The 22,008-nt window shown below is 44.5% G+C and overlaps 1 protein-coding gene across 4 annotated transcripts in view; it reads left to right on the top strand.

Moving 5' to 3' along the window:
• crebbpa (CREB binding lysine acetyltransferase a) overlaps positions 1-22,008 on the top strand; it is a 50,277-nt gene that overhangs the window by 9,297 nt on the left and 18,972 nt on the right. For 3 of the 4 annotated variants that reach the window (XM_083928015.1, XM_083928013.1, XM_083928012.1), the window contains exons 2-5: positions 4,045-4,748; positions 14,299-14,478; positions 18,227-18,482; positions 21,849-21,962. In XM_083928015.1, coding sequence (XP_083784141.1) covers positions 4,045-4,748; positions 14,299-14,478; positions 18,227-18,482; positions 21,849-21,962 — 1,254 coding nt within the window. The remainder of the gene's footprint in view (positions 1-4,044; positions 4,749-14,298; positions 14,479-18,226; positions 18,483-21,848; positions 21,963-22,008) is intronic. The other variant, XM_083928014.1, reaches the window with a different exon arrangement.

Below are 22,008 nucleotides of genomic sequence, written 5' to 3'. Positions count from 1 at the left end.
AAAAGATTCGATAGCTGCAGCCCTGATCGGTATAGAGATATTTTAGGCAGGTACCGTACCGAAGTCATAATTTTGGTATCGTGACAACACTACTCCTCAGCAAATTAGCCACTGATGGTTTCATAAACTTTATGCTAGGATAATATTTGCAAGAATACTATAATAACTATGATGTAATGTTGATTAAACAATTTGCTTTTGGATTTGTTTTGGAACATGAGACAACAGTGTAGATTTTGCTAAAATGGACCTACTTATGATGTAGTTAACACTCCGAGTGCCAAAGCGCACTCTGGCACAAACTGCACCCTTCATTAATTTGGATATTTTCCCTCCTTATGACTTAAGGTATTATGGCCCTCTCCAAGGACCCTTAAATTATTGCTGAAAAAGCAGAAGATAGGATACACTCCCAGCTCTTAGCGGCTGTCTTGCTCTAGCTTCCTAGTGAGATACTAAACAACAAGGAAAAAGGCTGGGCGGCCATGTTGCACCTGTTCCTCTAAAGCCTTAGGCCAACATGACAGACATCCCCAGTCTGGACCCCTGCTGGGGCTGCTTTTGCAGGTATTTATAGCCACAAACTCCCAGACAGGAATCACAACCAAAAAAAAAACTAGAGAGCGTTGTGACGCTAAGTCAGTTGAGGAAGGACAGGGGGTTAATTGGGCGAAAGAGCATCGGATGGAAGATGTAATGGGAAACAAATGGAAGTGAGAATTGGGGGGGGAGCAAGGAAAGAAGAGTAGTACTCCACTTCTGTCTCCCCTCCCCCTCCTCCTATGGCTGGGGCTCCCCTCACTCCATGTAGATCTACCTAAGCAAAACATTGCTTTGCATTTTTGGTCTCCAGCCAAGGAGCTTGGGGGCATGGTCGCACAGAATGTGTGTGTCCATTCAAAAATGAATCCAGTGCCAGGCCTGAGCGCATGTGTTTGAACTGAATGCTGCTGCTCTAAGAGCATCCATGTGGCTGTATGTTAGAGAGGAGGGGCTGAGAGGAGCTAGGGAGGAAAAGACGGATGGTCCCTTCAGCCTTAAACAAGCTTCCTCCACATGGAGCACCTGCTTGCCTGATGCCAGGGACAGCATGGCAGACCTTGAAGGCTCTGTTTACTCAGGGAAGTTGTAGGCCAAGTGCCCTCATTAAAGGCTGTATTCTGACTGAATCTCAATGAAGACATCCAGCAGCAGCAGATCAGAGGGTGACTGCTTGATCTACTTTGTTTTAGGGGTGTACAGTATTGATGGTATAGACGTAAGGGCGGTAGGAGTTTTCGCTACGGTGTGGATTTTGACTCTACCGTGTAACCAGCAGACACAATGTGTGCAGGCAAAACTAAAATTGATCCGGCCTGTGAGGGAATATCTACTGGATGTGAAAAAGTAATTCCTGGCCATAGTGGACTATGTTGACTCCTGTCCTGTCTAGCATCTCCACGCAACAAAAAGTTATCAGATAAATGTAGTACCGAATTTAATTGGAGTATAAGTATAATGTAGCTTGAAAAGAAAATAGTCAACATCAAGCAAGAGCATCAAACTTGTACTTTAGTAGAGTAACCGTAAAGTAATTCAGAAGCATTGATATCACATTTTTTAGCAAAATTAATCCTAAATTAGTCCCTAAATTAGAGACATTTGAAAATGCTGCTAAGCCCATTTAAGTTGGAAAAATCTGGGTTTGCGTTATAGTCTGGATGGGCAGAGATGAATACCTTTTTGAAACAATGACACAAACACCCATGTCTTAGTCTTATCATATAGCAGGGCTCCAGACTAACTTTTTTCACTAGGATCACTGTGGCCCCCAACTGAAAATTTTAGGGGCGCAACCTGAATTTTTACTTTCATTAACAGTTTCATTTTGTCGTCAGTCTTACTATTACCAATCTGCTTCCGGTTTACACCGGCATATGCATGCCCAGTATATGCGACTGGTTACGTGATATGCGTTTCTGATACGTAGCTAAAACACTTGTATGGGTGGAGATGGTTTGGTTTTGAAATGCCACTTTAAAATGGAAACGTGGTATGGATGTAGCCTTAAATGTGTTTCATGTCTCTTGCCGTCAGCACAAAGCTCAGGTCAAAGCTGTGTGGGAGTTTGTATTTTGCAATTGCAGCCTGGGCAATTAAGCGTGGAGGGTCTGAACACCAAGCCGCGCACGTGCAAGATTGTGGAACACTGCAGACAGTCCCACAGTTTGCGTTACAATCATTGCCAAAGGACCCAGAAATTCTATTGGCTGAGAGTGTACATCCATGGCTGAGAGGTCCTTTCTTGGAGCCGCTCTGACCGCATTTGATTTAAAAAAACACACGTAGACTGGGAGCATGCTGACTGTCTACACCGTGCAGACTTCAAGAGGCATGGAACAGACATTGGTCACTTCCACTCAAATAAATTATGGCTCCCCAGGCTCTCAGCATTGTGTTCACAACTCCTGTGTGACATAAATATTCCTCCTCCACCCTGCTGCTTTCTCTTGTCACACTTTGTTTGTCAGCCAGTAGCCGTTCTGCTATTATTGCACTGCATCTTGTTTCTGTGTCTTATGCTTCAGGGACAAGGCCACAGTGCAGCACCAGTTACCATGTTGGCTCATTCATATACCATAATTCGGAACATTTGTGATCATTTGGACTGAGAAGGGGCATCAGCTAAGAAGTTAACCTAGGTTTATGCTTGTCTTCGTGTCCCCAGCACTAGGGCACTCGACAAAAATGGTGTCAAGTATGTAACGGAAAGGGTCCACAAGTTGTAGCAGGGCTTGGTTGTGCATCTCCATGACTGAAAGACATGCTGCTAAAATCCAATAACTTGAATTAAGAACATATTTTTACTTTTAATGTCTCAGGATCTTAGAAAGACAATTAATTTGTAAATGCTTTAAAAATAGATCTTCAAAAATCTTGATAAATTTGTTAGATGTTTTATTCCATGAAATATCAGAAAATGGTGATAAATGTCTATCACTGTTTCCCAAAGCCCATGATGACATCGTCTAATGTCTTGTTTTGTCGACAACTCAAATATATAGCCACTTCACGCAGAAAAGGAACTAGAACATATTTCCATTTAAGAAGCTGGAATCAGAGTTTTTTTTCCTCAAAAAAATGCCATAAAACAATGAATTGAGTATCAAAATAGTTGATTAATTTAATAGATGACTTTGAACAAACAATGTTTCAAACGCTTGTTGAAAAATAGCAAAAAACCCTGATTCAATTTGTCGCGCTCAATGTTGTTTGAGTGGCGCAGCGCCACAAATGGGTCTATGTATGGGAAACACTGTAATGTGTTGCACATAATAGCTTTTGTACGTGCTCCTAGCTGGCGCCATCTGTGGAGGCCCATGCCATAGTGTCTTGTGTCTAGAAGTTATCAATTACTTTTTAATGACCAATGACAAACTGACAAACTACACCCGCCTACAGCTGGCGAAATGACGGTCCTAGTGGTCTTGTTCCTGATTTCATTGATTTGACACATGGTCATGTGTGGTGAATTCAGTTCAGTTGAGTTGGTACATGGAGAAATATTATTGTTTTGTCTAGGCAATTTTTCAGCAGGGGGGCAGGAGTCAGGGTTAACAGAAAGTTTTCTCATCCCAAACCAGCCCAACTCCCAGCTGGATCGCAAACTTTCTGTTGCTGCCGTTGCACAAGTTAGACCCAGTGCTGACATTTGTATAGAGACCAAAACCATTTTAACATGGGGCTCTATGGGGATTGACTGGCTTTTGGAGCCAGCCTTAAATGTCCATTCGAATATGTGGAGTTGGCTTCTTGATACTGAATTCCAAAATTTGTAAAATTACACTTGGCACGTAATGCTTCTGGCACAAGGTAAAGATTGGACGACAAAGGTGGTGTGGCTTAGGAGAGTAAATGTTCCTTACAGGCACACATTGGTGAAATGCTTATATGTAACATTTTCAGCGGGACCCACCCTACGGCACACTTGAAACTGTCAAACATCTCTAAAATCTGATCCAATCAAATTCTTCTTCTTTTTCATTCCTGTTCCTTCTCTCCTAGATTTGGGGTCTTTATCCTGGGATGATTTGGAGAATGACCTTCCAGACGAGTTGATCCCTAATGGAGGAGATCTGAGCCTGATGGGTGGGATGCCTTCAAATGTTGGAGCAGCACCTGGAGCTGTTGGGCCAGGTGGTGCCCCTGTTGTACCGGATGCAGCTGTCAAGCACAAGCAGCTCTCCGAGCTCCTTCGAGCGGGTAACACCTCCAGTATCACCGGTGCAGGGCTGAACTCAGCCAGCCCTCAACCAGGCGGTATGGGACCTCAGCTGGGCACACCACTGAGAAAGAGCCCCCTTGGCCAGGGTTCCCCCAACAATCACCCGTCCCCCCAGGCCCAAAAAGCAGGAACACCAACTGGAGTAGCAGGACAGAACAACAATAATTCTGCAACAATGGGCTTGAACACAACTGGCTTCAACCAGGCCATGATTAACAATAAGCAGGGCCATGCTGGACTCCTGGCCCAGGGAGGGCAGTCCCAATCTGGGCAGGTGATGAACGGTGGTCTCGTACCTGAAGGTGGAAGAGCACGGGGTGCAGGAGTAGCCGGCATGCAGTACCAGGGACCAACAATGCAGGGAGCTGCTCCAGGACCAGGAGGAGCAGCGAGTGCGTTGGCAGAAACCCTCACCCAGGGAGGACAGCAGATTGGGGCTCACTCCACCCTCACTGCAGCCCAACAGGCAAGCAACATGAACAAGGTGAGTCTCAAACTATTTTTCCACCATTCTTTTAAGTATAGTCTTTGTGGTTTTTGCATTTTGAGGCAAGAATGTGTGGACTGTCTGGATATTTGTTGCCAGTTCTGTGGGAGGGGGGGCCTTTACACACACCAGGCGGCTCTGTTCTAACACAACTGTGACAGAAGTGTCTCTGACAGAAGTGTCTCTGACCCGCGGCTTATTAGTGGTAATTGCTCCAAACACCATGGAGAATTTCAGACTGCATGCGTGTCTTTTAAGCCTACATTGTAGCAACTTAGCAACAACAACTTAGCGACTGTCCTACAGCTGCTCTTTGTTTCCACACAGCAACAGAGCGTGAGAGGAAAAGAGAGAAGCCACCATAAATTACAGCAAAATACAGTAAAAGACTGAGCTGAAATGTAAACCTGTGTCTTTTCCGTTTTTTGAGGAATGTGTAAAATAAAACACCAAAAAAAAGAAAACAAATACCAAAATTGAAAACCGAATACCTACTCAACAAATGTATATTCGACTATTAGGGTCCAGCCCTATGAGGCATACATGCAACATGTTGCTGGTCGATTCATTATTCACACTGAACTATTAATCTATGTAACTTAAAGAGTGCGTGGGTCAAAACTAGGGATAGGTACTGAAACACCCTGGGCTCTGAAGTTACTGTTTCTGCTTAACAGTTCTCGCTTTCGATCTGAACACACGCGGTCAGACTAGCGGTCCAAAGTGAGGCTTTATTTTACCAAAATGAACGCAAATAGTAATGCTGGTTGCAATAAGTGTAACAAAATGTTTTCATGTAAAGTGGGTAACACAAGCAACCTCTCCAAACATCCATCTCATCTCATCTCATCTCCAACCGCTTATCCGGGGTCGGGTCACAGGGGCAGCAGCTTTAGCAGGGGACCCCAAACTTCCCTTTCCCAGGCCACATTAACCAGCTCTAACTGGGGTATCCCGAGGCGTTCCCAGGCCAGTGTGGAGATCTAATCTCTCCACCTGGTCCTGGGTCTTCCCCGAGGCCTCCTCCCAGCTGGACGTGCCTGGAACACCTCCCTATGGAGGCGCCCAGGGGGTATCCTTACTAGATGCCCAAACCACCTCAACTGGCTCCTTTCAATGCAAAGGAGCAGCGGCTCTACTCCGAGTTCCTCACGGATGGCTGAACTTCTCACCCTATCTCTAAGGGAGACTCCAGCCGTCCTCCTGAGAAAACCCATTTCAGCCACTTGTACCCGCGACCTCGTTCTTTCGGTCATGACCCAGCTTTCATGACCATAGGTGAGGGTAGGAACGAAGATTGACCGGTAGATCGAGAGCTTTGCCTTCCGGCTTAGCTCTCTTTTCGTCGGTGCGGTAAAGCGACGGCAACACCGCCCCCGCTGCTCCGATTCTCCGGCCAAACTCACGCTCCATCGTCCCCTCACTCGTGAACATGATCCCGAGGTACTTGAACTCCTTCACTTGGGGTAAGGACTCATTCCCTACAAGCAGAGTTAATTAAATTATAAAGTCATAGGACTAATAATGTGGTGCCCATGTTGCCACTTTATTCTTATTTTGCTGGGAGTAATTATATAGTGAATTGTTAAACATGGCTATTAAAACATTTTAACAAATTCTTTTTGATTTATGTCATACTTTTATTTCTTCAAAACTGTGCTGCTGATTAGGCTTTGTGTTAATGTTTATCACAGTACAAAAATACAGCAGTGGTTCATTCAATCTCAACAATACCCATCCCTTGTTGAAACCATTTTAACATAGGACACAAATTAATGCAATCCATTTGGAAGGGACCAGACTCCTGACAGACATCGATGTTTTGGTGTGCTAGTGGTGCAGTGAGTCTTGTTTCTTTCTTTGATGATAAATCAAGACTCACATGTTAGTCAAATTGGTCCTGTTCGTTCTAACCGAGCAAATTTGAGCTATGTATATTCTTCATATTACAAACTAACAGAATTCTTTAAAGCAAGTCATTTTGTGCCTTTAACGTGCAGATATTAATTTAAAGCTATGGTCGACATTCTGAAAGTCAGTTGAGCCTCTGAGACAGATTAAAAAAAGCATCCTATCCGTCCCCTCAGGAGGTGTCGTCAGCACCACGACACAATCTTCTTACACTGCTTACATATTGCTCCTGTCTTATCCGCCACTCTGTTGCTGTTTAGCCACTTACATATTGCTATGACAGTGTGTGCGACTGAATTTGACATCTTCAGAATCAGAATCAGAATACTTTATTGATCCCCGGGGGGAAATTCTTTTGTTCCAATGCTCCGTGCACAGTAGAAACAAGCCATAAAGATGAATAAGTAGAAATAAAATAAAGTAAAGACTCAAATAAAATACAATTAAAATAAATCTAAGTAGCTAATAGATAGCCAATAAAATACAGTACAAATAAATAATAAACAATCAAGTAAACAATCTGAAGTGGGTGTGAAAATACAATCTGAGATATATACACTGTACAATTAGGTTGTTATGGCAAATGAAATGAAGTGAGAACAGATATTTATATTTGTTTTGTTTTGTTTTTAAGTAGTCAAGAGTCCGATAATTAAAGAGATGAGTTGTACAGTTTAATGGCCACAGGTAAGAATGACCTCCTGTGGCGCTCAGTGGTGCATTTAGGAGCAATCAGTCTCTGGCTGAAGGTGCTCCTCAGTTCAGCCAGAGTGTTGTGGAGAGGGTGAGAGCCATGCTGCAGTATCGCCCGCACCTTCGACAGCATCCTCCTGTCTGACACTGCAGCCAAGGTGTCCAGCTCCACCCCCACAATGTCACTGGCCTTTCTGATCAGTTTATTGAGTCTGTTGGCATCTGCAACCTTCAGTCTGCTGCCCCAGCACACTACAGCAAACATAAAAGCACTAGCCACCACAGACTCATAAAACATCCTCAGCATGGTCCGACAGATGTTGAAGGAGCGGAGCCTCCTCAGAAAATAGAGGCGGCTCTGTCCCTTCTTGTAAAGGACTTCAGTATTCTTAGTCCAGTCCAGTTTATTGTCAATGAACACCCCCAGATATTTGTAGTGTTCTACAATGTCCACGTTATGCCCCCGGATGGAAACTGGGGTCACTGGTGTCTTTGTCCTCCTCAGATCCACCACCAGCTCTTTGGTTTTTGCTGTGTTGAGCTGCAGGTGGTTCAGCTCACACCATGTGACAAAGTTGTCAACCACAGCCCTGTATTCAGCCTCCTCACCCTTACTGATACATCCCACTACAGCAGAGTCATCAGAAAACTTCTGAAGATGGCAAGACTCTGTCTGGTAGCTGAAGTCCGTGGTGTAAAGGGTGAAGAGGAAAGGAGAGAGAACAGTCCCTTGTGGTGCGCCAGTGCTGCTAACCACTGTATCTGACACACAGTGACGCAGGCGCACATACTGTGGTCGACCAGTGAGGTAGTCCACAATCCAGGATCAAGGGGGGGATCCACCAGCATCGCCGTCATCTTGTCACCCAGTAGAGCAGGCCTGATGGTGTTGAATGCGCTGGAGAAGTCAAAGAAAGTGACCCTCACAGTGCTCCTCGGCTTGTCCAGGTGGGTGTAGGCACGGTTTAGCAGGTAGATGATGGCATCCTCAACTCCAATCCGGGGCTGATAGGCGAACTGCAGGGGGTCCAGGTGTGGCCTGACCATAGGCCTGAGCTGCTCCAGGACGAGTCTCTCCAGGGTCTTCATGATATGAGACGTCAGTGCCACCGGTCGGTAGTCTGAGAGACCGCTGGGCTGCGGCGTCTTTGGCACAGGAACGAGGCAGGACGTCTTCCATATCACAGGGACCCTCTGGAGGCTCAGGCTCATCTCGAAGACGCGGTGTAGAACTCCACATAGCTGTTCGGCGCAGGCTCTGAGAACCCGTGGACAGACACCATCAGGGCCTGCAGCCTTACCGGCGTGGAGTTTGCTCAGTTGTCTCCGTACCTGAAGCGGTGTAAACTGTGCAGGTTGAGCAGGGGGAGGTTTGAAGTCCAGAGTGAGAGGAGGGCAGGTAGCAGGGGAGCCAGGAGAGGTGTGAAGAGAGGGGGATGGGTGTGAGGGTCTCATGGCGTTGAATGAGGTGCTAACAGGAGGAGGAGGGGGGGTCAGAAGCAGTGATGGCTGTAGACAGTCAGCAGGAGAGACAGCAGGGGCCTGGGCTGCAGTGTCAAACCTGTTGAAGAACAGATTCAACTCATTAGCCCCAGCCACACTGCCATCAGATCCACCGCTAGCTGGTCTGAAGCCTGTGATGGTCTTCATGCCACTCCAGACCTCCCTCATGTTGTTTTGCTGGAGTTTCATCTCCAGCTTCCTCCTGTAGCTGTCCTTAGCCTCTCTGATCTTGTTGTTAAGCTCCCTCTGAACGTCCCGAAGCTCCTCCCTGTTGCCACCTCTGAAGGCCCTCTTCTTCTGGTTCAGAGTGGCTTCGATGTCTTTGGTTACCCAGGGCTTGTTGTTTGGGTAACAACGCACAGACCGAGCTGGGACAATGCCGTCCACACAGAAATTTATGAAGTCTGTGATGCATTCAGTAAGCCCATCAATGTCCTCTCCATGCGGCTCACAGAGTGCATTCCAGTCTGTCACCTCAAAACAGCCCTGCAGTGCCTCACAGCAGTCCTCTGACCATGTCCTCACTGTCTTTGTGGTCACAGGCAGCCTCTTCACTAGAGGCACATAGCAGGGGGTGAGAAGCACCAGGTTGTGATCTGATCTCCCCAGGGGGGGAAGGGACGTGGAGGTGTATGCGTCCTTCACATTAGCATACAACAGGTCCAGGGTCCTTTCCTCTCTTGTTGTACAGGTCACATACTGGGTGAATTTCGGCAGTGTCTTTTTAATGCAGACATGGTTGAAGTCACCCGAGATTATAATCAGAGCAGTCGGGTGTGCGGTCTGTAGTCTGGCTATTGTGGAGTGGATGACGTCACATGCCGACGTTGGGTTAGCGGACGGGGGAATGTAAACAGCCACAACGATAGCATGTGAGAATTCACGGGGTAAATAGTACGGACGGAGGCCCACAGATAACAGTTCAATATCCGGACTGCAGATGCGGTCTTTGATGGTAACGTGACCAGGATTGCACCACCTGTTGTTCACGTAAACAGCAAGCCCCCCTCCTTTACGCTTGCCGCTCGTAGTGCAGTCCCTGTCAGCCCGGACAGTGTGGAAGCCCTCGGTGGAAATATTGTGGTCAGGAACATCCGCGTGTAGCCATGACTCCGAGAAAATCATCAGGCTACACTCCCGGTATTCCTGACGACTCCGGGTTAGCGCTGTTAGCTCGTCCATCTTATTCCCCAGTGATCTCACGTTGCCCATGATGAGAGATGGGAGACACGGCTTGAATGTCTTCCTCTCCATAAGTCTCCGGTGTTTCGCTCCTTTTCTCCGCCGTAGCGATCCTTTCCCTCTGCCTCCACGGTGTGTTTTCCTCCATAGTTCAGCAGGGATGTCCGCCTTCACCGTAGCCGAGCCGGCCGGCTTCAGCTCTATCAGCTGATCCCTGGAGTAAACAATGCGGAGTTGCTGAGCAACCGTCGTGTGGCGGAGTAAAAGCAGCGATTCAACCAAAAACGCCACAACAAAAACTCTCCACACAAGCATGTTTAAAGAGAGAGGCTAATAAACAACTATGTTAAAAGAAAAAGAAAAAAGTAAGATAAAGTAAAAAGGAGAAAAGTTGAAAACAAAGTAAAAGTAAGCAGGAGCGACTAGAACAGGCTGCATACACCGCGGCGCATGCGCACTATCTTGTTCGCACATGGGCGACCAGATGTCAAATTTAGTCGCAAACTCTCCAATTTTTGGTCGCAGTCTGGAGCCCTGGTTCCATTTTGTACTTTTAAAGTTATTTCAAGAGCGTTGCGGGGAGCGAGCGGAGAGGAGCAACACAGTCTCTCACAGTGCGTCGGTGCATGGAGATGAGAGATAGGACTCTGTCTGTCTCTATGGCCATGAATTAAGCTACTGTTTTTTGCTGCCGTTAAGTTTTGTCGAAGGCGAAGGCTCCAGCGAGCAAATTCATTTTATCGAGGGCTGAGTACAAGCCACCGTCACGGTAAACAATGGAAACAAGGCTGGAGAAAATGTATTATGACAGAGCGGCAACATTGAGGACAACAGCAGCATGTGTGAATGAATTCAGATGCTTGATCATTTTAATCAACTTTAACCCCTTCATCAGACTTCTCCCTTTCTACTACAGTCACCCACTTTAATAAATTACACCAAAGCACGGTACAGGCTCTCAGGATTCCTTTTTTATTACTTGACTATTTTGGTACAAACATTTACCTGCCATTGTGGTGGATAGTATCTCAAGATAGCCCACCTTGCCGTATCCGTATTATGCCCTTGGCGGGTGTTATTTTGGACTTTTGCTAGGTCACTTGAAATTTTCTGGTGACTTTAAATTGTGTGTGTGTGTGAGTTCATAGTGTCATTAGCTTTTTTTGAAAGCTTGCCACCAATATGGTTTCACAGGAAATCAGTAGGAAACCATCTATTTTACTGACCGTGTCAGAGCCAAGACACTGAATCAGCACATAACCACAACACATACACAGATGCTGCAAGCTTCTGAGAAAAGACTTGAAGAGACAGTGAAGGTGCGTGTTGAAATTCATTCTCAAATAGACTATGTGAAAATGCTTTAACCACAAGTAAGATTAAAAGCTGATGTTGAAACATGACTGTCAGCATTTGTAAGTTAAGGTCTATGTGTGTCTTTGTGTGTGTTGTAGGATTAGTCAGTCTCCTGTGATTATCATGTTACCAACAGCTCTAGAGATGAAAACCACTAGACCAAGGCTTTTTGTGTGGCTTCCTCTGTTGTGCTTTAATCACAGGTTGTAAATCTCTTTCTGGGCATTTGTGTTTGTGAGAGGCTGCTGCCTCCTTCCCGCCCCATGCTCTTTTGTTATTGTATATGCATGAACACTCCCCTCTCTTTCTCCAGCTTATTGGATGGCTGCTTGCCCTGTCAGTCACGTAGGGTATTGTAAACCACTTAATCAGTTAGAATGACAGAGGGCAAGCGCAGGGAGGAAGAGGGAGGGAGGGCAGCTCAGCTGAATAGTCTGGTCTGGCAGCAGAGCACTGAGATGATAGTTGGCAACTGTCCTGCCTACCGATGTAAGGAGTGTGTCAGAGAGCGGGGGACTGAATGGGAAGAGCAAAGCAGAGGGGGTGTGCGTTTGTGTGTGTGCAACTGTGTGTGTCCGCCTGCTCAGCTGTGTTGAAAGGCTGCCAGTGTCTGGTCGACTCAGCTGGGTCTTTTTTATCTGGTCTGTTGGAGCTGTATCAACAGCCTGAGGGGATACAGCCTGGCCTGGCAGAGTCTGGCCTGGTCTCCCAGCAGCTCACTGGGTGAGCAAGTGGCAGCATCTTGATAAGTGTGTAAGTAAAGCATGGCACTAACAAGGACCCCCCCCCCCCCCCCCCCCCCCCCCCCCCGGCGATATGGGTAAACTCATATATACAGTGATGGTACATTTTCTTGAAGTACAGCTGAGAAACCAAACATGTAGGCTGAATAAAATAACTAGGGATGCACCAATTTATCAACAAAACATTGTTATTGGCCAACAGCAATTTTATTTTATTTTCTATGCACCTTTTGTGAATTCTTCGCATCCAGAGACGTTTACTTTGAAATTGTTTGTTGTGAAGTTGCGCTGTATTTCTGTTCACTGGGTTAAGTCTGTTCATTGTGTTTCTGTAAGACACACGTTTCAGTAATTAGTCTGATCCCAAACTAGTTGCACTAAGTGATAAGCTAACTGGCTAGCTCCTATAGCTGCTTTGTATTCCTGTAAATGTTCAGGTAACATGGTTCAATGTGATTTTACAACATAAGAGGGGACATTATTAGCGTTTGTGTTTAATACTGATGCAGAGAAGATGCCGATTTAAGTTACAGTCCTTAAATGCTTATATAATGCTGGATATAAGAAATAACTCGTATACTCATGCACTTGTGTTTTATTTCAGAAACTGTATGTGCAAGGACAACCTTATCCTCTGTACTGCTTGTATTACTCTGGGAGTTAAAGACCTAGATCAACTAACGACCCTCTGACCCTGTAGGGGCCACAATCACATCTCACTTACTAGTGTAAGGGGGCCCCAACAGCGCCAGATCACAACAGAAGTCATTTAAGGAGGATAAAGGAGGATCTATAAAGGATAGCTTTCCTATAGAACAGGTCTATATCTTAAACAAACTAAATAGCCTCTTATTTACATGACGGCATGTCCTTTCTGTCTCTATATTGTTACACATTTACACATTTTCTCCTCTGCTCTCTATATCGTGCATGGCGGTTCCGTCCCGATGCGGACAAACATTTCTGTGGTTTTGAAAAAAAAAAGCTGCAAACCTATGGGAAACACTGGTCATCATCCATCGCCATGCCTGACAGTCATCGACGACTGAACCCAAGATTGGGATTTAAAAGCCCCCAACCCCTGGCCACGACAGCACACACCAGAGTGAGAGAGAGAGCGAGCAGTGACTTTGTCACTTTTTGACCCACCTGCAGGTCGACTGCCCCAGTCTGAGTGAGAGTAGAAGCCACTGGTACAGTTGTAAAAGCACTTATTATTATAGTCAATGGAATGCACTAATGTCTGGCCAAACGAACGTCACGATTGATAAGATCAGACATCCTTTTATTCGTAATGATGGATCTCCTGTAGCGGGTTTTGTGCCCATATTAGTTCAGCTTCAGTTTGAATGACTCGTGCTGCCCCAACAGCGGCAGAGCGGAGAGACAAATGAGTGAAGAAGCAAGCTGGAATTTTAGGCCTAATTAGTTATCACATTTTAACACATCATTCACAGTAGTATATTATTTATTATTTACCACAATATTCTAAAAATAAAATAAAATAGAGAAGCTCTCAAGGAAAATATTGTCTGTCCCGAATGTAGGAAGTTGCCAATAAGAAATACTTTGCCAAGAAACAACACCATTTATCTGTTGTCTCCATAACCTACCTACTGCAATTTTAGCAATGTTTTTAATTGTTGTTTCTTTGGTTCCACTGGTTGCAAACTCACTGCTGATTAGCTTGAGAAGAGAAGGGAGGTGGCAGAGGAGCAGCAGAAAAGGTTGGAAATGTTTTAAGTGGTTGAGGGCTGCAGACGTCCCTCCTGCCAGTTGCATGTTTCATGCTGAGCTATCAATGTGCCAGAGCATGGGCTGGTATAGACCAAGCACAGTCATCCTGGCAGAGCTGTGATAGAGGCTGCATCTGCAAAGGGGGTCTTGTAGTGACAAATTGGCATTGAAATAAAGGTGGAACCTTTGTTGGCACATTTTTGCCATTTTGACGAATACTGAGGAATAATACCCACAACTAAAACATAATCTGTCATAATATCCAGACTTTAAAAATTAGGTAAACTGTGCCTGTTTGCTGTTAAAAATACAGTGCAGAGTCTGATTCACTTGTGTTAATGGTGCTACATTATTTAGTAGTCTATGAAACTAAAGCTGCTAATTTTTAATTAACTTTATTTATCATATGTCTGTCTTTCCAGATGGGCCTGGGCAGCAATGGGGGTCCTTTTGGGGCCCAGCCCTATGGTCAGGGTGCCACAGGGCCCAGCCAACAGCTAAACCCTCAGCAGCAGCTTCAGAGCAAGGCTGCCCTTGCCAACAGCCTGTCACCCTTCCCCAGTGAGCTCAAAGGGGCTGCTGTCACTAGCGTGCCAAACATGGTTAGTACTTGGTACACATATTGATCCATATACCATAAGCATATAATAACAACAAATGTTCAGACGGGAATTTCACTCAATGCTGCATTACCACCCATGGAGGTGTGAACAGTACACTAATATTTGAGTATCATATTTCAAAGTTACCAGTCTATTATTAGATAATTACAATGATAATATAAACTTTAGTGATGACTAAACATGCCTAGCTCTTGATGATTTGTAAATCTGTGTCCAACCCCAACAATGGACAAGCTAATGTCCATTTTTAATCAGTGAATTAGTTAACTGATAACTATTGAAGCTGAAATTGCTGTATTATCATTTTCTGTTAATGTTACCAGAGCTAGTTGAATGTTTTAAATCTTGCTTTGATTGGTGTGAATTGATTCAAGATAAATGCTAGTTGACGGACTATAATTGGGGGACTTATTTGCTCTTTGAGATGCAACTTTGTTGGAATGCCAAGAACTGAAAACAAACAAACAAAAAGTTTGAATTTTTTTTGTGAGCTACAGTACATTACATACCTGCGCTGTCAATCACTTGCACAGTGTTCTCCTGGTCATCCCCTAATTTGGCATTAATTGGATAGAATACCTTTACTGTATTCATCTACGTAGATTGTGACTTTATTTTGATACAGCCAATCGAATCTTGCATAAAGCAGTTCTATCATAAACAGAGCAGATGGTCACATTGAACCAGACGGCAGCCTGCTACACAACACAAGAGCCACTCTGAACAACTAGGGAATGAGGTAGCCCTTTTCCCACTTCTGTATTACACTGTCCCAAAAGGCAACAGGTCAGAAAACGTGTAAAACTGAAGAGTATCTCTAAAGGCCTTTAAACACTGGGGTGGCATTTTTCTTTATCGTGAATATGTTGGCGGAAAAACACCATTATTTTTTTCCTGCCTCAAGGTAGATTTTTCACCGCGAAGAAAGACATCAACCAATCGCGTTGTCTTGTTTACTTATGAGTATTATAAGACAACAACACAGAGGTCTGCTTCTAGACCTCATTCATCTACGGATCAGACAGAAAAGTTATTTTATCCTTCAACCTTGACAAAGGCAGCTTAGATAGCTCCGCTTCTTCCGTTCTTACTTAATTCACAATAAAAGCTCTAGACACACACTACATTGTTAACTGTTTGCCAGAGGGAACTTAAATTCAGTCAGAGAACTTAACTAAAAGGAAACTCAATAATGTATCTTACAGATTTATATCTACACTATAGACCACTGCCCTGAACTGGCTGTAGATGAGATGGTGCGAACATTCAAACCTTTTATGTCCCAAGTTCGCACCGCTGCTGGTGTGAATAGTTTTGATACAAAATATTTTGAATAATTTTCTTCAATCAATCTACATATCTCTTAGGGCGCACTCACACTGTCCTTCCGCACCGCGACCCAGGCTTTAGGGTACTTGTCCCCCCTCCCTCTCCCCCGCGCCCCAGCCCCGTTTGTACTCACACTGCCTGGGCCTCGGCCAATGCTTCTTGCTATTCATATGTCATCACGCTGTAACACGTCACACGCATTTATCGCGCGTGTGTGGCTTTGTTTACAAATCTTTCCGTAGACCTCGGGAGTTTTTGTGCGTCTTGTCGACTGTTTTTGAATATTTTCATCCGACCATCTGCAGTAAACACTCCACCTCCGCATCACACCAACGTGAACCTTTCACCGCCATTGTTGTTGTTAAATGTCCGCGCATGGTCTGTCCTTCTATTTTCTATGTCCGAACAGGCGCACATACTGCTACCGCCGTAGGGCTCGTGCTCGTACATGTGCAAACGGCTCTGCTAAAGCTCACCTCTTTCAAGCGGGCCGTGGACGTGGCATTGTTTACACCCGCGACCAGCTGAACGCCCTGGGGCCCAAAACCCCCTTCGTCAGGGAGAGACCTACAGTACCGAAGGAGCTAAGGAGGAGATGGCGAGGCTGCAGAGCAGGAGCTAAACGGAGGAGGAAGTTTAAACCCTGCATCCCGGCAGTTATTACTGGAAACGTAAGGTCCTTGGCAAATAAGATGGACGAACTGGAAGTGCTCGTCAGGATGCAGCGGGAATACAGAGAGTCCAGTATCATGTGTTTCACGGAAACGTGGCTACACGACCAGATACCGGACTCAAACGCCACCATTCCCGGCTTCCATACGGTCCAAGCCGACATAGACACCACCGCGGGCCCCAACACTGCTGTCCGCGTCATGTTCTTCGACTTCTCCAGCGCCTTCAACACCATCCAGCCCAAGCTGCTGAAGGCCAAACTGGAGAAAATGCAGGTGGATTCTCCTCTCGTCACATGGGTAAATGACTATCTGACGGGCAGGCCGCAGTATGTGAGATTACGGAACTGTGTGTCTGACCGCCTGATCAGTAACATCGGCACCCCCCAGGGAACTGTGCTGTCGCCCTTCCTCTTCACCACCTACACTGCAGATTTTAAGTACCGCACTGAGTCGTGTCATCTGCAGAAATTCTCTGATGACACGGCCATTGTGGGGCGTGTAGAGGGTGGAAGGGAGGATGAGTAAAGGGACCTGGTCGGCAATTTTGTCAAGTGGTGTGAGGAGAACCACCTGCAGCTGAACGTGACAAAGACGAAAGAGATTGTGGTGGACTTCAGGAGGAACAAGCCCCCCCCCTCTCCAGTCTGCATTGGTGGGACGGACATAAACATTGTGGACTCCTACAAGTACCTGGGTGTGGTGCTGGACAATGAGTGGACCGCAAACACACATGCAGTCTACAAGAAGGGCCTGAGCCGGCTTTACTTCCTGAGGAGGCTCAGGTCCTTCAATGTCTGCAACCGGATGCTTCAGATGTTTTATCAGTCTGTTGTCATGAGCACCATCTTCTTGGCTATGGTGTCCTGGGGTGCGGGCATCAAAGCAAAAGACGAGAACACACTGAACAAACTCATAAAGAAGGCAGGGTATATTGTCGGCTCTAAGCTTGTCACCCTGGAGGAGGTTGTGGAGCACAGGATGCTGGCAAAACTTCTGGTGATCATGGACAATGTCCCAATCCCCTCCATGAAACCCTGGACAAGCTTCAGAGCAGCTTCAGCAGCAGACTCATCCAACCTCGCTGCCTTAAAGAACGGCACAGGAAATCATAAGGGAAGGCATTAACAGGAGGAATAATCCAAGAGGGGGATGGAGGCATGTATTGAAAGGTTGCTGTAATGATTTATCTTTTTGTTTATGTATACCTCGTAAGAGGTACCATTGAATGGTATGGTTGCTATTGTCACATGCTTTCTATTGATTATTGGCACAAGAGAGATGTTAGGCAGCTCATAATACAGTTGTTTGTACAATGGAAACAAATAATGACCTGACAAGAAGCAAGAATGCAGGTTTAAGGCACTTCTGCATTGCTTCACTTTTTAGACCTGGAAGCTACATCCATGTCTTTTATACAGTCTTTGGCTACAACACAAGTTTGTCTTTTTTGTCTCTTCTCCCGATGATGTAACACCGGCATTCTGGCAGATTGCCAGCTGCTGTCAATTAAACACAGATACGCCCCTCGCTCCAGCTAGGACACAAAGGAGCATTTTTGATATTTCTCTTTTCTTTTTTTCTTCCTTGTGATAATGATAAAACATTATTACATTTAAAAAAAGAATCTGCCTGTCTACAAGCGTGGTATTAACAACCCTGGCAGCAAAAATGATTTTAACCCATTACAACATGAACATTTGTCTTTTTCTTTGTCAACCATGCAGCAGCCTCAGCAGCAGGCAGCGATGCTCCCACTGGCCAGTGGCGGAGGTGTGGCAGTGCCTGCGGCAGGCCCCACCGCTGACCCAGAGAAACGCAAGCTGATCCAACAGCAGCTGGTCCTGCTGCTTCACGCACACAAGTGCCAGCGGCGGGAGCAGGCCAACGGCGAGGTGAGGGCCTGCGCCCTGCCTCACTGCCGCACCATGAAAAACGTCCTCAACCACATGACCCACTGCCAGGCCGGCAAGTCCTGCCAGGGTGAGTTGGAGCATTTTAAAACAGATAACGAAATGTTATTGCTAATTTCCTGGGGTTGAAAAGTTTGTAGAAGTCAACACCCCTTTTTACTGATTGAGACTTTGCTGCTGTGTGCTCACGTTTAGGTTTAAGACAACATAAACACAGTTCTTTCTAACTGTTAGTCATTGCTCATAAAAATCTTGACAGAGTAATCAAATACATTCTGGTTATTAACCATAACTCTGGATCCTGAGTAAAATTATCAGCATTGTTTGATAAGAACTAGTTGTTGAAGAGACATCTGAATAGATAACTGAATGTTACTTACAAGGAATACAATAATAATGTATCTATGGACATCGACAATATTACCAGTAGATGGGGAAAATGGTTTCTTGATGAAACTGCACAACGAAAAGTTGCACAATAATGTGTCCAAGAAGTGGTATAAATCATCTCACATTTTGCCTTTTTAAGGATAGCATTTCTTGGTTGCGGGCAACAGTTTTTTTTAAGGTTTTGACTTCACATCATGCTTTTTGACACATTTTGGACCATTCTTATAAATATCAGAATCAGAAATACTTACTTTAGAAATTATTGTTGTTACAAAACTCCATATATACAAACGACAGATAACAAATATTATACAGATAACACCCCAAAAGATGAAATGTGCTCTACTTAAAAAAGTGGGTTGGGATTGCTTCCACACAGCTCTCACCTCAGTACGTGAAATACCAATGTTTTTTTGCGGCCACATGCATGAGCAGCCAGACTGTCTATCAAAAAAAGCAACAGAGTGACACACAGAGGGAGAGTCACTTCATTTTCTGCTCATGTCGCCATTACTCTGCTATATCTTTACATAGAAAATAGTTTTTTGCTGCTATATGAATGTTCTGCATGTTGAGTACTGTCTCCTTTCAAAAGGCAAAACTTGCTATAGTTAAATTATTAATTTATTACACATGCTGCTATTCTGGACCCGGTCTCCCTTGTAAAAGAGATCATCGATTTCAATGTGACTAACCTTGGATAAATAAAGGCTAAATACATACAAATATGTATAACAATTGTTTCATTAATTATATATATTCATAAAATAAAAAACGTATGATGAACAGTTGACTTATTAAAGGCGTTTCCCCTATAATTGTATAAAAAATAAAATATGTAAAAATATATTTATTTTCAACATTGTTTTTTTCTTTATGTGGCTTAAGTACGGCGCAAAAATGCAATGGCATGGAAAACCCTGAAAATGAATTAGTTTAGAAACTTTATTATCCACAATCCTTGTTTTCAATACATAGCATTAAAAACAAGAATGACAGGCTGACATAAATAAAGTGATAAAAAAAATCATAATAATACAGAGAGGGCTTGCATACAGGATTTAGTTAAGGCGTATGCAGTTATGCCTCTCTCTCTATGCCTATCTATGTAGCCAACTAATTTTATATCACCCCTCCTGGTCTCCATGGGGAGGACAGTTTCCCAACCATGACCAGGCACATGTTTCCCTTGACTCCTTGTTGGTCATACCATGCGTTTCTGCCTAATGTAAACTCAGCACATGGGGTTTCCATCCATTAAAAATACACAACACTCACCTCCTACCTGCTCCACCAATTTCCTCCAGTTAGCAATATGGTGTTTGTCTGCTGTTGAACCACTGCCCCCTGCGCCTGTCCTTCCTGTGTCAGCACCATCATGGCTTCAGTGAAAGTTTAATTTATTTTATTTAAATTTGGCTCCTTAATGCTTAATTCAAATTTCAAGCCAAACATAGAGGCCAAGGTGTGTTAAGTGTGAAGGAGGCTTGTCTATGCTCGCCGCGTGCCAGGTCATTTCGTCTTGCTCAGGATCTCTTTTTCTCTGTGCCACTCAAATAACTGGAGAAAGATTTTGTTCCATAACACTCAGTTATCATCTCTAAGATATTATATTTATCTGATAGCTGTTCGCTAAGTTCATTTTCCCCAGAGGGACCTTGGAGTCTGCAGTATGACAACTGCTTGAATTGGCTTTGGATCTCAATCTGAGCTCTTTTCTTTGTTCATCCATGCACACTGAATCTACAAAAAGTCACCAACATGATAGTCCTGCTGTGTTTGGGTCTTTGCCAGTATTACTGGCGTTCTTACAAAGATAATAAAGTTTGTGTTTATTGTGCATTGCCCTTTCAAAGTAAGGTAGTTGTATGTTTAGAAGTCCCAAGCAAGGCTGATTTTAGCCTGCTGGTGATTTCCTGTTAGATTAGCTGCTACAACAACAGCCTCTTCAGTCATGCACCAGGACATACAGTTTATTTCCCTTTTCACTGGGCCAAACATCTTTCCAAGAGTGAAAATTAGTGCAGTGAGCTGAACCTGAGTTCTTTGAGACTTAGGCAGGAATACTTACTTTCTGTAGTTTCTCTTGTTAGATCCAGCTGTCCATCTGTCTCACTTCCTATACATTTTTTCTAAAGTCTTTATGTCCCTTTTCTTCCTTTTTCTCACAGCTCTAACCATTAATCATGTTTAACACAAATTCACTTTTTGAATATTTGTTAATGGCATAACCAGTTTTCAGACAGGTTAAGAAAAAAACATATATCTCATATCTCAATCAGTAACAAGTCACTGCCTGTCAGTGTCTGCCTATCTTCTTTTTGTGAGTTTGTTATCAGAGAAAGTCCAGCCTAAATTGGTTAACAAAGTAATGAAATTTACAAGGTGTACCAAGTCTTAGATGCACAATGTTACTCAAATGTTGGGGAGACTGCTGCTGGGGTTGCAGGTGGACATAAAACCCTACAGAAAAAAGATGGCATTTGTTGGTCATGTGGGCACACTTGATCTCAAAGACTTAAGTCACAATCTGTTGCTGAATGAGGAACACAATAAGGGTGCAAAATGGACTTTTTTGTCAAAAATTTACCAGCCATTCAATAAATTACCTTTTTTTGACCTTTGAGAATCTACCTGCTACATGAGTCATATTACCAGCATTTGGCCTGGTGGTGCTAATTTTGTTCCCTGAACACAATGGTGATTGTGCCTATGGCCCACTGATGATATCCTTTGCATTTAAAGTATTACTGGGTGTCAGTGGCGACATTCCCAGGAACGACTATAGTGGAGAGGGTAGGCGATTAGTCCATTGATTAATCGGATTTAAAAAATCCATTATAATTTTGCGTAAAAATGTATTATAATTTGCCTTATTTTGCAATCATTTTTGTTTCATTTATCAACTTCGGGATAAATGTGACCCTTTTGCTGTGTTGATTTTACTTGGTGGTGACCAAATACAGCCAAATGTCAGCATCAAGACTCTAAACCCTGTTGCTCTCTCTCTCTCTCTCTCTCTCTTTCCGTTTCTTTTCCTCTGCAGTGGCTCACTGTGCGTCGTCGAGACAGATCATCTCCCACTGGAAAAACTGCACACGACAGGACTGTCCCGTCTGTCTGCCGCTGAAGAACGCCAGTGACAAGCGCACTCAGCAGCGTACGTACAATTAGCAGACTCTAGCCCACTGTCACTTGACCACTGT

This window comes from Echiichthys vipera (assembly GCF_963691815.1).
Source record: "Echiichthys vipera genome assembly, chromosome: 2".
Classification (NCBI taxonomy): domain Eukaryota; kingdom Metazoa; phylum Chordata; class Actinopteri; order Perciformes; family Trachinidae; genus Echiichthys; species Echiichthys vipera.
The sequence above is the reverse complement of the archived record's forward strand: the minus strand, read 5'-3'. Positions and strand labels throughout refer to the sequence as shown.